This window comes from Penicillium cosmopolitanum, assembly GCF_028827165.1.
Source record: "Penicillium cosmopolitanum strain IBT 29677 chromosome Unknown utg000011l:1.0-3548175.0:1.0-3550911.0, whole genome shotgun sequence".
NCBI classification, from domain to species: domain Eukaryota; kingdom Fungi; phylum Ascomycota; class Eurotiomycetes; order Eurotiales; family Aspergillaceae; genus Penicillium; species Penicillium cosmopolitanum.
Window position 1 is genome coordinate 3,081,902 of NW_026622681.1, and position 15,827 is coordinate 3,097,728.

At 48.4% G+C, this 15,827-nt stretch overlaps 5 protein-coding genes across 5 annotated transcripts; 1 reads left to right on the top strand and 4 right to left on the bottom strand.

Moving 5' to 3' along the window:
- Positions 1-324: 324 nt before the first annotated feature.
- Positions 325-2,038, bottom strand: N7509_012659 (Sphingolipid C9-methyltransferase 1; the record flags this gene model as incomplete). Its single annotated transcript, XM_056637296.1, has 4 exons — positions 325-510; positions 565-673; positions 734-1,857; positions 1,928-2,038. 4 exons carry the CDS (start codon positions 2,036-2,038, stop codon positions 325-327), a joined length of 1,530 nt encoding a protein of 509 aa, XP_056483326.1.
- A 1,053-nt stretch (positions 2,039-3,091) lies between these two features.
- On the bottom strand, positions 3,092-3,676 carry N7509_012660 (uncharacterized protein; the record flags this gene model as incomplete). The annotated part of the gene is made up of 1 exon (XM_056637297.1): positions 3,092-3,676. One exon carries the CDS (start codon positions 3,674-3,676, stop codon positions 3,092-3,094), a length of 585 nt encoding a protein of 194 aa, XP_056483327.1.
- Positions 3,677-4,583: 907 nt separating this feature from the next.
- On the bottom strand, positions 4,584-5,750 carry N7509_012661 (uncharacterized protein; the record flags this gene model as incomplete). The annotated part of the gene is made up of 1 exon (XM_056637298.1): positions 4,584-5,750. One exon carries the CDS (start codon positions 5,748-5,750, stop codon positions 4,584-4,586), a length of 1,167 nt encoding a protein of 388 aa, XP_056483328.1.
- A 383-nt stretch (positions 5,751-6,133) lies between these two features.
- On the bottom strand, positions 6,134-6,725 carry N7509_012662 (cell wall mannoprotein 1 family protein; the record flags this gene model as incomplete). Its single annotated transcript, XM_056637299.1, has 2 exons — positions 6,134-6,325; positions 6,396-6,725. 2 exons carry the CDS (start codon positions 6,723-6,725, stop codon positions 6,134-6,136), a joined length of 522 nt encoding a protein of 173 aa, XP_056483329.1.
- A 791-nt stretch (positions 6,726-7,516) lies between these two features.
- On the top strand, positions 7,517-15,519 carry N7509_012663 (Fum1p; the record flags this gene model as incomplete). Its single annotated transcript, XM_056637300.1, has 13 exons — positions 7,517-8,208; positions 8,269-8,782; positions 8,833-9,517; positions 9,573-10,016; positions 10,092-12,235; positions 12,289-12,411; positions 12,470-13,327; positions 13,380-13,661; positions 13,714-13,788; positions 13,839-14,592; positions 14,628-14,656; positions 14,718-15,440; positions 15,490-15,519. 13 exons carry the CDS (start codon positions 7,517-7,519, stop codon positions 15,517-15,519), a joined length of 7,353 nt encoding a protein of 2,450 aa, XP_056483330.1.
- Between the last annotated feature and the right edge of the window lie 308 nt (positions 15,520-15,827).

A 15,827-nucleotide genomic window follows, 5' to 3' on the forward strand; every position in this document is an offset into this window, starting at 1 on the left:
AAAATAGAAAAAAGAAATAGAAAAACAAAGACTCTATATCGTGGCCAAGTGCTCGACACTCGACGCACCATCCTTTGGTGCTTTGTTCGTCGAGTGGCGCACTGCAAAGGCCACCTCCGCGTACCGATTTTGCCAACTCCGTTCTCAGCGTAGAAAATTCATTGTCATCCATGAGTTATCGCATAAAATCCATCGTACTGTATTTTACAACTTCTCATCTTCCGTCTCCAGGTTCTACACAACTTGAAGCCGAGAATGGGATAGATGGGAAAGTTTTCACATCAGGGGTCGAGATAACCAGATCCCAAGTGCCGCTAAAGCAGCCTACTGGGGCAGCTTCGACTTGCCGGCCTTGCGGCTGGCGGCAAGGGCACCCTCCAGGCTGTACTGGGAAGCAATGCCGTTGACACGGTGGGTCGAGTTCAGGTTCTTCACAACGACCATCTGGTAGCAGGTGGCCATACCCTCGCGAGAGGCGATGACGGACCAGGCAAGGAAAAGCTCCCAGATCTATTCATTGTTAGAATGTGGGATGTAAATCAAGGGGTTCGGGAATAGACTCACTCTGTACCATCTGGCTCCGTACTTGGCATTGATGGCCTCGACGTTGCCGACCCAGTTACGGTACCATCTCCAGAGAGTACCGGAGTAGTGAACACCGACAGTGTCAATTCTATGGCTATGTTAGCGACCGGGTAATTTCTTGATTTCATTGAATCGGGACTCGACTCACCCCTTCAGTTCGAATCCAGCTTGCTCGAGGCACTTGACGTAATACCAGAGAGGAGTGGAGGCATCAGCACCGCGGAAAATGTACTTGTTCAGGTACAGACCCCAGATGAAATCCTCGTACTGCCAGGCCTGACGCAGACCAGAGAGCTGGACGTACATGGCACCGTCATCGTTGAGCATATCATAGCATTGGCGGAAGAAAGTAGTGAGTTTACGGATACCGACGTGCTCACCCATCTCGAGCTGGGTGATCTTGTCGTACTTGGTGCGGGGAATATCACGGTAATCCATACAGACGATGCGGCTCTGCTCCTCAGTGACACCGGCCTGACGAAGAGCATCGTTACCCCAAGCAGTTTGGTTCTCAGCGATGGTCAGTCCAGTAACCTTGGCGCCGTAGTTCAGACTGGCGAAGCGGGCCAGGGTACCCCAGCCACAGCCGATGTCCAGCATAGTCTCGCCTTCCTTAAGCTCGATCTTCTCACAGACGATGGCCATCTTGTTATCCTGCAGCTCCTCGAGGGTCTCCTCCTTCTCGGTGTCGGAGATGATTCCGGAAGTGTAGATCATGCGAGGGCCGAGGAACCAGGCGTAGTGGTCGTTACCGCTGTCGTAGTTGGGACGGATCTGCGCATCGTCCTGGGCCTTGGTGTGGAAGAGGACGTCAATGAAGAAAGTGAAGACGATGAACTTGAACAGCTCCGGGGTGAAGGAGAAGTTTGCCCAATCGTGGCGGTATTCCAGGATCTCGAGGATGTCACCGTTGAAGGTGACGTGACCGTCGAGATACATCTCGGCAAAGGTGACCAGGGGAACCTTGTTCTTTCCACTCCATTTGGCCTTGTCCTCCTCACGCTTGAAGGTAATGTAGTGCTCAACGGGACGGCCGGGGAGCTTGACTTTGCTGTTGGTGCGGGGGCTGTAGGTAGAGTGGTAGGTCCAGAAGGCGACCAGGAGAGGGAGAACCAGAACGATAGCGAAGAAGGTCCAGGTCTTCCACCCTTGGCCGATCAGGTAGGTCAGGAAGGCAGGGACACCGATCAAGACGGCAGCGAGGAGGTAGTTGGAGAAGCCCTCATTTCCAGGGCCATCGGCCGGGAGAGGTGCATTGTGAATAGCTGCGGACTTTATGGAAGGGTTAGCAAGCTTGAAATTAGAGAGCTTGAAGGTCAATGGCAAGAAGAAGTGAACTGACGTTGGTCAAGGGAATTCCGCAGTCCTCGCCGGTTGCGAACTCGGCAGGTTTAGCAGCAGGAGTCTTGATGAAATCAATGTCGCTGGTGAGCTCAGCACCTTTAGCACCCATTTTCAATTGATCCCTCGTCCGGAGGAGGGTTCTTGGTACTTGAGGGTTGAGGGTGGTGAGGGAAAGGACGGTGAAGCGAGGGAGCTCCTTTTAAGACGGGAATGTTTGTGGAGGGGTCTGAAACATACTGCCAATGTTCACGCACTTGAGGTTATAGCCACGCATTTGATATCCACTCTCACCACTCTCACCACCCAATTCCTCTGATCTACATTGTTCCGGCCGTGTGTATATTATACCCCCTAGTGGCACCAAGCTAATTCTGTAAATTCTGGTAATTCACCGGCCATCTGTCGATCATAGCTTCACGTGTCTGCTCGGGCCTGTGAGTGGCCCGCGAGTCCCGACTTAACACTGTGGCCAGACCAGAACTTAAGTGGAGTCTCTCAGCTGCCACTTGAATCCAGTTGATAAAGTTCCAGTGTCACTGATGCCTAGCACTGATGCCACTGGGCTTATATGTCCAGCTGCTTTGTCAACAAACAAACAAATCAGAACTCCAAAAATAATAAAAAATACTGACATTGATTCATAAATGAGACTAGGGAAATTACTATATTCAAGAATTATTCAAGTTCTAACCTCGAAAGATATATCACCGCTCTGCACAGTCAAAGACACAAACCGTGCCCTGATCCGTGGATCGTTTCATTTTTAATCTTACGAGCTCATCACCGGCACCCAAATTTGTGGCCACGCGTCCATTTAACTGGATTCTTCAGTCTTGAATTTCGACCAAAAATATTTATATTCACACACTTCAACTTCAAACATCATAGTGTAAATAGAGCTTGACATCCAAGGCTCATTTATAGCAATAGGCCACCTACTAGGCACCTAGGCAGTTGGCAGGTCTTTCAGGTCAACACTCAACATACACAAACCATCATTATAGTGCACCTGGGCAATAAACAACAGTAGAATGCCCATGAAAAATCGCGAACAAAAAAAAAACTAGTATCCCCTCAGGCGGTGCAAAGAAAAAGATTAACCCCAGAAATAGAATAAATCAGTGAACCCAACATTCTCTGCCTCGTTCATTCCCACCTAAATTTACTCCTTAACCTCATCCTCAGGCCAATAATCTCCTTTCCAACCCTTAGGACGATGCTCAAATTTTCCCGGTGGAACACACACATTCAACTCCCCCCTTCGTTGACAAGACCCAGTACAACAGTCACCACTCTCCTCGCAGGATTTATAGTTCTCGGTGCAGGGTAGCTGATACTCCGGTTCGCGGCTGCAAATCCGCCAGTTACTCGTATCGTTGAGCAGGCAAGTATGTCCGGTATAGCAAGTATCCCATTTGGTCTTGCACCAAGGAACACATTTGCGTCTATAACAAAGATGACCTGTGTAGCACTGGGGCTTCTTGGACCGCATACTGCACTCAGGCTTTTCGCCCGGTAACAAGCCGCCTGGTACATCTTCTGCTGTGATTTCATCATCATAATCGCCCCATAATGGCAAAATGACTTTGGGAATATCGCGCCTTGTCACAATCAGATTGGTGTCGTTGGTCCCGTTCCCCTGAGTAGTGTTCTGACCAGGCTCGTGCTTATTGGGCTTCTCTTGATGGAACTCGTCCCATGTGAAATAGCCGGTCGCTGCAACTCCCCCGAAGACAATGAGCATCATAATCCAGTTCCACGCTGATTGTTTGGTGCATACTCGTCCCGGGTCTTTCTTTTTTTTGTCGTTGCTTTTGCCGTTGGGAGGCGGGATCGAGGTATCAGCCAAATCAACATTCACGAAAGCATCCCCGGGCGCGTTTGTGCTACTGGATTCCTGGTGGCTCGGTGATGTATCCTGACCACTAGGGCCTGCCTCAGTAGAGGGACCAGGAATCACGTAACTATCTAGAGTTTTGGTTAGAATGCTATTTTGAATGCGGACTCTGAAAGAAAGAGGAACATACTAGCTGGTGACTTCCAGTGAGGATGCAGTTTCGATGTATCGATAATTTCCATTTTGTCGGCCTGGGAGTTATAGTATAGCTTCAAGTACCTGATCGTTTGAAAGAACGGAGAGATTGTTGGGAAAAAGTAGGAAGGATTTTGGAGAGGATTCGGAGAAGATCTAGACATTTGTAAATTCGAATCTCCGATACAAAACAGGCCCCGATAGAGCTATTATTCTCATTCTGATTTTGTCCAGTACGACCCGTGGAACGGTGATAGTATTCGCGGTAGAAATATTGCCTATTCTGTAAACCACGTCTCTATTAGGAACGGAGCCGATCACACTACTGACACAAGGCCGTCAACTACATAGTTATTTCTTGGCCCTAAATATGGATAATCTTAAGTCATTTAAACCATAAAATACTCTGTATCCAAATTTGTTTAGGGAAGGCTAGTAAGTTCGGGACGCTGTCGCCCTCGGTAGGAACACTGGGTCGATTGCGGCTATGGAGGACCGTTGCCAGGGTAAAAATCTAGATACAAGTTGGAGACGCTGGCCCCTACTGCTTCCAATAAAAGCGCCCGCAAAGATCGCGACCGGATAAATAAAAATCATTTGCTCATAAGTGAAATGAACGTGCTTATTCTTTGACCGCTTGCTTCCTCCATGTCAAAAAGACGACGTAGAACTCCTCCGTTTCCGGGTCCGAGGGCAAATTGCCGCCAGTGGTAGTTCCACTTTGAGCCGTGGAGTGTGATTGCGGATCAAATGGTTTCAGAGTTGGTGCAATATGGACTTGCTCTGGCTCTGGCTCTGGCTCTGGTTGAGGCACTGGGGGAGGGTAAAGCTCTGCCCCGGGAAACAACGGCGGGATGCGCATAGCAGGTCTTTGTCTCTTCAGATCTCCCTCTTTCGCACCTATCCAGGTATATGCGCTCAGTGATGTTGGTTCTGCGACCAAATACATCGACTTTTCTGCGTCGAGGGGAAACTTCCACTGCAGCGCTTGGTGAATGATGGCATCGAGCTGATCTCTCTTTCGCATGATGGTCTCGAATTCAATCACGAGCTCTTCCAGACTAGGGATCGAGTTGAACTGGGTACCCCAGGGTCGTCTGGAGGGATTATTCTGCCAGTGGTGGACGGGCTTGCCCATCTCGTTCGCGCGGGTTCTGCCGGGTCGAAACGGGTCGATGCCGAGGGGGTCGTTATTCTCCCAGTACCACCAGTCCGTGTGGCGAAGAGTGATGGTCAGCTTCTTAGGCGCAATTCTACATGCGCCTCGCAAGCTGCGACCCTCATTACCCATCTGTAGTCCATTCCACATGTCCGACCACCGATCATCTTCCAAGAAAAACTGCTGCGTGAAGAGGTGGATGTGATTCGCCTGCGCTCGTTGTTTCGGCGTCATCTTGCGGAAGTAATCCAGCGGAGATGAGGCATCTCTAACATGTGGTGGAGGTCGATAGAACCAGAAAGTATGCTCATTGATTCCTGGTGGGAGCAGCGATGCCTCGGCGTATATTTGCTGGCATGTCTGGAGGAGACCACTCTCGATACGCTTTGGCTGCTTGTACCCGGGTCGATAGTAGAATGCATTTCGCTGGTAGAGTGACCGCGGGCTGTTATCCAAGGCAATATCCTCGGATTCGAGCGAGAGGGCGTAAATGCGATTGCGGATTTCAGCGGGGATGACGTTAAAGAGAGGGCATGATAGCTGTGGGGCTGCAGGGAGACGCGGGACAAGGTCCGGAATATTCACCGAGCTTCCCCGACGGTGCTTTCTTGAATGTCGACTTGGAGGCATATTGATGGAACTCTCTGACTATTTGATGAATTTAACGCGAGACACGGGAGTTTATGTACCCATGGAAGGTTGAGGGGAACATAGCTGGAGACGATTGATTTGGCCCCCTGGAGCCTAGTTGCCCCACTGTAGCAGCCTGAACTAGAAGGGGTATCCAGTGAGATGGATGAAAGGACGGATACTTGCTTAAGAGCCGCAAGTCCTTGCGAGACGCTTATTGGATATGATTCTGGCCCCGGGAAATAAAATAATTCATATGGTGCATGAAAGACCCGAGAAGAAGAATCAAATTTGCTTTACTGCTCACGAGTAGATTCTATGATTGGTAAATTCGTAAAAGTCCGAAGGTTCGCGCAACACCCTTTTAGCCCTTAGATAAACGCTCAGTTGTCAAAAGCCTCGAGAGTCCTCTTGAACTCTGCATCCACATCGTCAATCGACGGCTCCAGCATCTGGGTGTGGTTCCTAGACAATTGCCCGCGCATCACTTGCTCAAATTGACCCTTCTCCAAATACAAGCTATGCATCATACCGCGAGAAATATAACCAAATCCAGATTTCTTGATCTGAGGAGCCTGTTGAAACATCAAGAATCAGCTTCATGATCATTCCACGGGGCAATATAGTACTCGTATCTTCACGTACCTTATCCTGTCCAGCTTGTAGAGTAGCCATTAGTACCGGGTACATTTCATTGTATGCGCCCATTGTTTGCTCGCCATCGGGGCCCGAGAATGGGTCTGAGGACCCTATGTGATTTCGTGCAGTTTCCGAGGCTTTATGGGCTTGAAAGACGGCATTGGCGATTCTTAACGCGCTCGGGACGCCGCCGTTGAAATGCTGGATAGCACGCTTGGCGACCCTTAGCTTATGGGTAATTTCGTGGATGTTGGAAACGGTCTGGTCGATGTTCGCGATAGCAGCGACATTGGTAACTGTGATAGCTACAATGGCGATGATTTTGGTGATGAGCATGATGAGGGAATCGTAAAGGAAGGAGGGAAAGAGCTAGAGCGATGAAGCTAGAGCGATGAAGCTAGAGCGATGAAGCTAGAGCGATGAGGCTGGAAGGGTCGATGCAGAGGATTAGCCTTGATCGCGATAAACCAGCCGGTCTTAACTCGTTGAATAGGTCAGGACTTCAAGCATTCCTACCGGAATGCAGGGGTGAATAAACACCAGGGCAGCGAGAGGCATGTTAGGTTGATCTGCTTAGGCGCGGGCCGATCCATCCGGGCTCACAGTAATCGATATTCGATCTGTTAATTGGTGTATTTACTTGATCTATTTTTAATATGGGTATCCGAAGCTCGATCTTGATAAATACTGAGGTTTCCCTGCGACCAGTTCGTTATCATATTTATTTACTCATTAACAGTCGTCCTGCCCATAGCAAGCGGAGAATTATTCCGGGTTTATTCACTTCGTATAGCGCATTGAATATACTATACTGGGGATCCCGCTATTATTAGAGTGTATTGAACAAAATTAATTATTGTTTTTTTGTGTATCTCAAGCCAAAGCAGAAAAGGAAAGAAAAAAAGACAGAAACTATCGAGATCGTCAGTGGAGCAATCATCAAGCCCTTGCTTCGTCGCATCACCTTGCATATGAGCCAGCAACATATTCGTTCTCCCAAAACCCCCTTCCGTGGTTCTGGGATTATTTTTCTTGCATCCCCTTTTCTTCGAACTTTTGAACTTGTGCTCGATGGTCGGCGACTCCCATCCCTTTCCAAAGAAAAGTTGCTAGAACAAATTTCGATGATGTCGTCACTGCTTTTGAATCAACTAGAAGACAGTGTTACGCTTGATGAAGCCATGGAAATGTCCAGAACCGCCACGACAGAGCCACGAAATGGACAGGAATTTGTTGAGGTGGTAAAGGAAACCTCGCTTTGCAAGGAGGCAGATGCTAGTAATCTCGGTTTAAACGTGGCGGAGGCGGGCACAGACAACCAATCCCAGATGGTTTCACCTATAGCGATCTGTGGGATGGCTCTTCGACTACCTGGTGGTGTCAGTTTCCCCGAGGAATTCTGGAAGTTTTTAATTGAAAAACGAGACGGCCTATGCGAAGTACCCGAGACCCGTTATGATATAGACTCCTTCTACAATGAATCGAAGCCCCATTCGATCAAGACAAGAAAGGGATATTTCCTGCAGGAAGACCCAGCATGCTTCGATGCGGATTTCTTCTCTATATCTTCACGTGAAGCTGGGCGCATGGACCCTCAACAGCGACAGCTGCTCGAAGTGGTATGGGAGTGTCTTGAGAGCGCTGGGGAGGTAAAATGGCGAGGGAAAGAAGTCGGTTGTTTTGTTGGGGTCTATGGGGAAGATTGGCTAGAACTTGCTAGCAAAGATCCCCAAGGTATCGATCGCTATCATGTCTTGGGAACTGGGCAGTTTGCGCTGTCTAACCGTATATCTTACGAGTTTGATTTTCAAGGACCAAGGTATGTCTTGGGAATCCCTCTTCATATCATCAGGAACTGATTCTTATTCGTTGCTCAAAGCATGACACTTCAAACTGGCTGTTCTTCCTCTATGGTCGGTCTCCATGAAGCTTGTCAAGCTATCTATTCAGGCGAATGTTCTTCAGCTATCGTTGCTGGAACGAATCTAATTTTTGCTCCCACGATGACAACAACTATGTCAGAGAATATGGTCTTATCTCCGAGTGGAATGTGCAGAACCTTTGACGAGAAGGCTGATGGGTACGGCAGAGGAGAGGCAATCAATGCAATTCTGATAAAGCCCCTGGACGAGGCTATTCGAAACAATGATCCAATCAGAGCCGTGATTCGAGCTACGTCTACAAATTGTGATGGGAAAACATCCAGCATTACCACGCCGGGATCACTGTCCCAGGAACGTCTCATTAGGAAAGCATACAAAAAGGCACATATCGATAACATCTCCCAAACCGCATTTTTCGAGTGTCATGGAACCGGAACAACGATAGGCGATACAGCAGAGGCATCCGTAGTTGCTAAGCTATTTGGAACGGACGGGACACTTCTGGGTTCTGTATGTGGCCATGTGTGACTTCCCTTTTGCAGAACCGCTAACACGCCTAGGTGAAACCCAACGTCGGTCATTCAGAGGGAGCTTCTGGAATAACAAGCGTCATAAAAGCTGTTCTTTCTTTGGAAAACAGAACGATACCACCCAACATCTTTTTCGACTCTCCAAACCCGAACATCCCATTCAAGGAGGCTAATCTTCATGTTCCAACTTCTGCTCTCTCCTGGCCAAAGGAGCGCAAGGAGCGCGCGAGTGTTAACTGCTTTGGGATTGGTGGAGCAAATGCACATGCTGTCCTGGATTCTCGAAGGTCTTTTTTTTCAGGACCAAGTTTAATTGGTGAGCCGATAAGACGGCACCCCGACGGATCGCGTTTGTTAGTGATCTCGGCCAAGAGCGCCGATTCTCTCCAGCAACGTATACGAGGAATCACCAACTACGCGAGTGAGAACCCGGAATCTCTTCATGACCTGGCATTCACGCTGTCTTCACGTCGGGAACATTTGAAGCATCGCGCCTTCGCCGTGGCAGTACCGAATAAGCCACTCGACGAGTCGAAATTCCAAACAGGTCGGACGAGAAGCTCCAAGCTCATCTTTGTATTCACCGGCCAAGGTGCCCAATGGGCTGGGATGGGAAGGGATCTAATCCAGCAATTTGATACCTTCAGAGACGACATTGTGGAGTTCGAACGGGAACTACAATGCCTTCAAAACCCCCCTTCGTGGAGTCTCCAAGGTGAGTGTTCCGTCCAGACCGAAACCGAAGTGAAATAATTCTGACGACTATTTAGACGAGCTATCGAATTCAAATAGCCTTGTCAACAGATCGGAACTTTCGCAGCCTCTTTGCACTGTCATTCAGATTGGTTTGGTAAATCTCCTTCGCCGCATGGGGGTTCGACCGTCATCCGTGGTCGGACATTCTAGCGGAGAAATCGCAGCAGCCTATGCATCGGGAGCGATAACTGCCAAGTCTGCGCTGATGATTGCTTATTACCGTGGAAAGGCGACCACGTTGTGTGAGGGAAAAGGTGCCATGATCGCAGTTGGTGTTGGACGACGGGATGTTTCAGCGTATCTTGAAGAGAATATCGTTCTAGCGTGCGACAACAGCCCTCAAAGTGTGACACTATCTGGGGACATCGATTCTATTCGTCAAATGAGCGAAAAGATCAAGAACAAATTACCAGATGTTCTGTGCCGGCAATTGAAGGTCAATACTGCATATCACTCTCGTGAGTCCTCATTCCATTAACCTCTAGCTGTTGAATTACTGACATCGAGCTAGATCATATGGTGCAACCAGGCAGGATCTATGAAGAGCAGATCCTTCCACACATTGAGTCAAACACTACCATGCTCCCTCTTTTTTTCAACGGTTACGTCGCAAGCAGTGCAAGATCCGAAGGAGCTAGATGCCGCGTATTGGCGACGCAATTTGCAGTCACCGGTCCTGTTTAACGATGCAGTCAAATCGATTCTGGCCGATCCGGAAAATGGACAATCATTCATTGAAGTCGGTCCGCACTCTGCTCTCTCCGGTCCTCTGCGTCAAATATTCAACGCATCGTCACTCAAGACAGACCCCGTTTATATTCCGACATTAACGCGCCATGCCGACGATGCACGATCGCAATTGCTTTATACGGTCGGATCTGCCTATCTGTTGGGAGAAACCGTCAATTTCCAAGAGACGAATGGCGATGGTGACACGTTGACGAACCTACCTTCATATCCCTGGCAGCATACCGGACGCCATTGGCATCAAAGTCGATTGGCCACTCAGTGGAGAAAGAGGGAATTTCCTCATCATGAGATCCTTGGTGCACGTGTTGTGGAGTCTTCAAATTTGGAGCCCTCTTGGAGAAATTTGCTGCACCTGGAAGATGTTCCTTGGATTTGGGACCATGTTTTGCAAGGAAATGTGGTGTTTCCAGCCGCAGGTTATGTCGCCATGGCAGGCGAGGCGGTTCTACAGCTTCACCCGGATGTGGAAGATTATTCGATCAAAGATTTGGTGCTGAAGTCACCTCTTCTGTTGAAAGATGAACAGGTCACTGAAATAATCACAACACTCAGACCTGTCAAAATCAACGACCTTGTGGACTCGGAGTGGTTTACCTTCACCATAGTAGCCCGTGATGGCGTCGATTGGACAAAGCATTGCCAAGGACAAGTGCGACCGCATTTTGACTTCCCACCAGCCACAAAAGACCTCAAACGTCGTCTCCGACCCGTGGACTCTGATCAGTGGTATCGAGCTCTGGATAGGCATGGTTTGAGCTACGGTAAAACATTTCAAGGGCTGGAGGATATCGCAGCGGATCCAGTTGAACTTGAAGCAGATGCGACCGTGAACAATCGAGTTGAATCTTGCCCAAGCAGATATACCCTTCATCCCACTCTCATTGATCAATGTTTGCAACTTATGAGTGTGGCGCTCACGAATGGACTTTCCCGCCGGATTGATCGACTTGCTATTCCTGCTGCTATTGGCGATGTCTATATTGGTGGCAATTCCTCAGTAATGCGCGCTGAGTCTCAACTAGGCAAAAGTCAAATCGGCTCCATGACTGGAAACTCAATCTTGTTGTCAGATGATGGCAAAATTCTCCTCGCATTAAATAGGGCTGCTTTCTTTACTGTACCGGATAATGACCTGAATGATGCAAAAATCCCCTTGACGGCGGATCTTAGATGGACACCCAATATTGGCTTGACACCGCCTGATATGTGGCTCCCAACCCCGGTCGCATCTGGGCCACAGGTTGAAGCTTTCAAGGACTTTGCGAACATCAGCTTTTTGTATATCCTGGAAACAGCGGACATTATAAGCGAGTTGTCCCCTTGGGATTCGCACATGAGCCGTTACAAAGACTGGATACTGTCCGAAGCTTCGAAGATACGACATGGACATTATGCCTTTTTCGATCAAAGCAAGATATGGGCTCGAGCAGAATCCAAGGAAAGACGAAAGATCATTAAAGATCTTTCCTCACGATGGGACATTGATGGGGAATACACTGGCTGGCCTTCATGTGCCAGTGCGATCTTTGAAAATTGCGTTGAGCTGATGAATGGAACCCAAAGCCCGTTGGATCTACTGATGGATGAAAAAAGGCTCGAAAGGCTTTATAAATCAGCCAGTACCCCGGGTTGCTGGAGCGAACCAATTAGGCTCATGGGTCTTGAAAATCCCAAAATGCGCATTTTGGAGATTGGCGGTGGAACTGGGTCTTACACTCGAAAGGTTCTTGAAGACCTTGAATCTTCGGATGGCGTGCATCTCTATTCAAAATACGTCTTTACGGATATATCACCAGGTTTCACAATCGCAGGACAAGAAGAGTTCGGGTGCAAGAAGAACATGGAATTCAAGGTTCTAGATATTTCGCAAAAAGTCGAAAAGCAAGGGTTCGAACCTCACTCTTTTGACCTTGTGATTGCTTCAAATGTTGGTATTTTCCAGTTATGCTTTCTTATATCTCTCGCTTACATGGATTATAGGTTCTCCATGCCACGCCATCACTCAGAGAGTCGTTACAGAACGTGCATCAGCTTTTGGCAGCAACTGGAAAATTGATTTTACATGAGTTGTCTCCCGAAACCCGGGCTATTAACTATGCCATGGTGAGCATTGCGGCTTGAATTGCAAGATATATTTTCATTGGTACTAATGAATATTAAGGGTATTCTACCGGGTTGGTGGATTGGTGCCAATGACAATCGGATTGATATGCCATATGTTTCCCCCGATCGGTGGGACTTTGAGCTTCGTGCTGCTGGGCTTACGGGCAACGAAACATACGGCTACGACATGGAACCGCCCTTTCATCTCAACCACACAATCATATCTGGGATTGCCAGTGAGCAGCAGAACAAAGTGGTAACCCTGGTGACAAGCAGCCTTCCTTCTCCGTGGATCGCAGAAGTTACCTCTCGCTTTCGTGAGAATGGATACCTCGTCAACATGAGCACATTGAATGAAATACCACCGGATGGCGAGGACCTTGTCTTCATGCTGGATCTCGATGAGTCTTTCGTGTATAACCTGGATGAGCCTACATTTCTTCTACTCCAGGAGTTCATGCTCAACATGACCGGGCGGGGCCTCTGGGTAACACGTTCGACACAACTGAGCTGTCAAGATCCACGTTATGGTCTCGTACATGGATTTGCCCGTACTCTCAGAATTGAACGCGAGCTGGATCTCTCTACATTCGAGACTGATGTTTGTGATGATGAGTCTGCTCACGCACTATATCGTGTCTTTGACAAGATCAAATGCTCACGTGGTGTCGAGGAGCTAGATCCGGACTATGAGTTTTCCTATCAGGATCGAGTAACTCATGTCGGTCGATGCCACTGGTCTCCTCCGCGCGAAAATGAAGGTTCTGTATCCAGCACAGACAGTGAAACATTTATCAAGCTGGATGTAGGCACGCATGGCCTGCTTGACACACTACACTGGTCCCGCGTAGAGGAGACAGAGCTCGCAGACGATGAAGTCGAGATTGAAGTCCGATATGTCGGCTTAAACTTTCGGGTATTAAATCACATATCCTTTGGTCATTCTATAAGTACTAACTATCCCACAGGATATTTTGGTGGCTTTAGGCCTCGTCGGCGACAAAAAAGAGCTCGGTTTAGAGGGGAGCGGCATCATTCGGCGAATTGGATCCAAAGTGCACGAATTTACGCCTGGAGACAGAATCGTTACATTTTACCCAGGGATGTTTCAATCACGGATCGTCACAGCTCCTGCGTGGTGTTTTAAAATACCAGACAGCATTTCCCTTGACCAGGCGGCGACCATGCCTAGTGTATATGCTACTGCAATTCATTCATTGATAGAGCTCTGTGCCTTGAAGAAGGGAAATGTGAGGTTTCCTTCTGACAATTGACTTAGCCCTGACTGACGTTTCTATGAAGACCGTTTTGATTCATTCCGCTTGTGGAGGTGTTGGCCTTGCATCCATACAGATTTGCCAACTCATTGGTGCAGAGGTACTTGATTGTTTTGCATGCTTGAAGACATAGAGCTAATCGCGCTGTAGGTTTTTGCAACAGTGGGAAATGATGAAAAGGTGGATTATCTGGTAAATCGCTTCGCCATACCACGCAATCGAATTTTCTCTTCTAGGTCGAAAGAATTCCAGCCACAGATCCTGTGTGAGACGGATGGGCGTGGTGTTGACATCGTCCTCAACTCCCTGGCGGGAGAACTTCTTCACGCATCGTGGGGATGTGTTGCCAAGCGTGGGAAAATGATTGAGCTGGGGAAGAGGGATTTCCTTACGAATGGCAGGCTGAGCATGGGAGCATTCAGTGACAACCGGACTTTCTTCGGCGTTGATATTCTTTCACTTTGTAAAGAAGACCCAGAATACATCAAGGACCTCTGCTCAAAAACTATGGACTGGATTAATGACGGTAAAGTTGAGCCCATCCAACCTGTGAAGACTTTTGTCGCAACCGAGATAAAGGAGGCATTCCGATATATGCAGCAGGGCGTTCACATGGGCAAGATTCTGGTCGAGCTTCCGTCCAGCTCCGACAATATAGATTTTGCGAGAAATCTGCAGCATTCTAGTTTTTCGCGACAGAACTCATACCTCTTGGTCGGTGGTTTGGGAGGCCTAGGCCGTTCTATTTCATCATGGATGGTTGAAAATGGTGCACGCTATCTGGTTTACTTATCGCGTACCGCAGGGGAATCAAAGGAAGACCAATACTTCCTCGAGGAGCTCAGAATTCAGGGCGTCAAGCCTATCTGTGTTGCAGGGATGTGTCACGTCGCGCCGACGTTGAGTATGCCGTGTCGAAGTGCCTGAAGCCACTTGCAGGGGTACTTCAAATGTCAATGGCCCTTAGTGTAAGCGATGTTACCCCTAGCACTCGCAAGCTGAAATCTAATCATATCGTCTCTCTTATAGGATCGGACTTTCAGCAAAATGACTTTTGATGAATGGAGAATTTCCCTCGCCCCAAAGGTTGAAGGGTCATTTAACCTGCACAATGCGACATTAAACCAACACCTAGACTTCTTTGTCGTCTTCAGTTCTACTGGCGGAATATGCGGGAACAAGGGTCAAGCCAATTATGCCGCTGCAAACACCTTTTTGGACAGCTTTGCCCTGTATCGCCGGAATTTGGGCTTGCCATGCTCATCGCTTGTACTGGGCCCTGTAGAGGATATCGGGTTTGTCAGTCGCAATACGAATATTTTAAGTCTGGCACGCTCGTATGGGATGCATCTTTTGAATGAATCAGAAGTGATAAGAGGGCTCGAAATTGCTATTGATCGTTCTCGATCGAACTTGACGAGCCCTACCATCCTCGGGCTGAAGAAAGCCAAGCCGACTTCCGATCCTCATGTTCGCCCTCTCGGGAATCGAGATATACGTTTTTCCCTCTATTACAACATGGAAAAAGTAGCATCGGCGCAGGTGGAAGGATCTAGTGACCGACTGCGAGGACTGTTGGTCAAGCTTGAACAAGATCCAGGTCTTCTTGACGAGCACGAAACCCAGACTATTATCTGTGGAGAGCTAGCGAACTTGGTCACACAGCACATGCCAAATACGCAAAATCTCGACGACGATGAGGTTTCCAAGATTGCCATTGACTCGCTCATGTCCATCGAGATCCGGGGTTGGGTACGTCGCAATCTAAGCCTGGAGATTAGCTTGGCTGAAATAACAAAAGTGGGCACTATCGGACATCTCGGAAGTGTAGTTATAGAACATCTTCGAGTGAAGTACTGTCCTCAGGCTGACTAAGAACTTCATGTTTCATCTGAGCAATTTTGATGTTGAATTTCACTGTTGAAAATGAGCGTGAATTATATTACTGCCCACCATCTGCACCGGTTCCAAAGATTGTAAACTCTGTACTAGAAGCAAAAAAACGGCACCCGAACAGACAACTTCCAGGGCTCAAAGGATTGCCAATGTGTGATTACCTAGGTACTAGTAATATATAGTAGCGGGCTGCTAGGCAGCAAGTACCTTTGCAGCAGGCCAATACTACCTAGGTACAGGGAG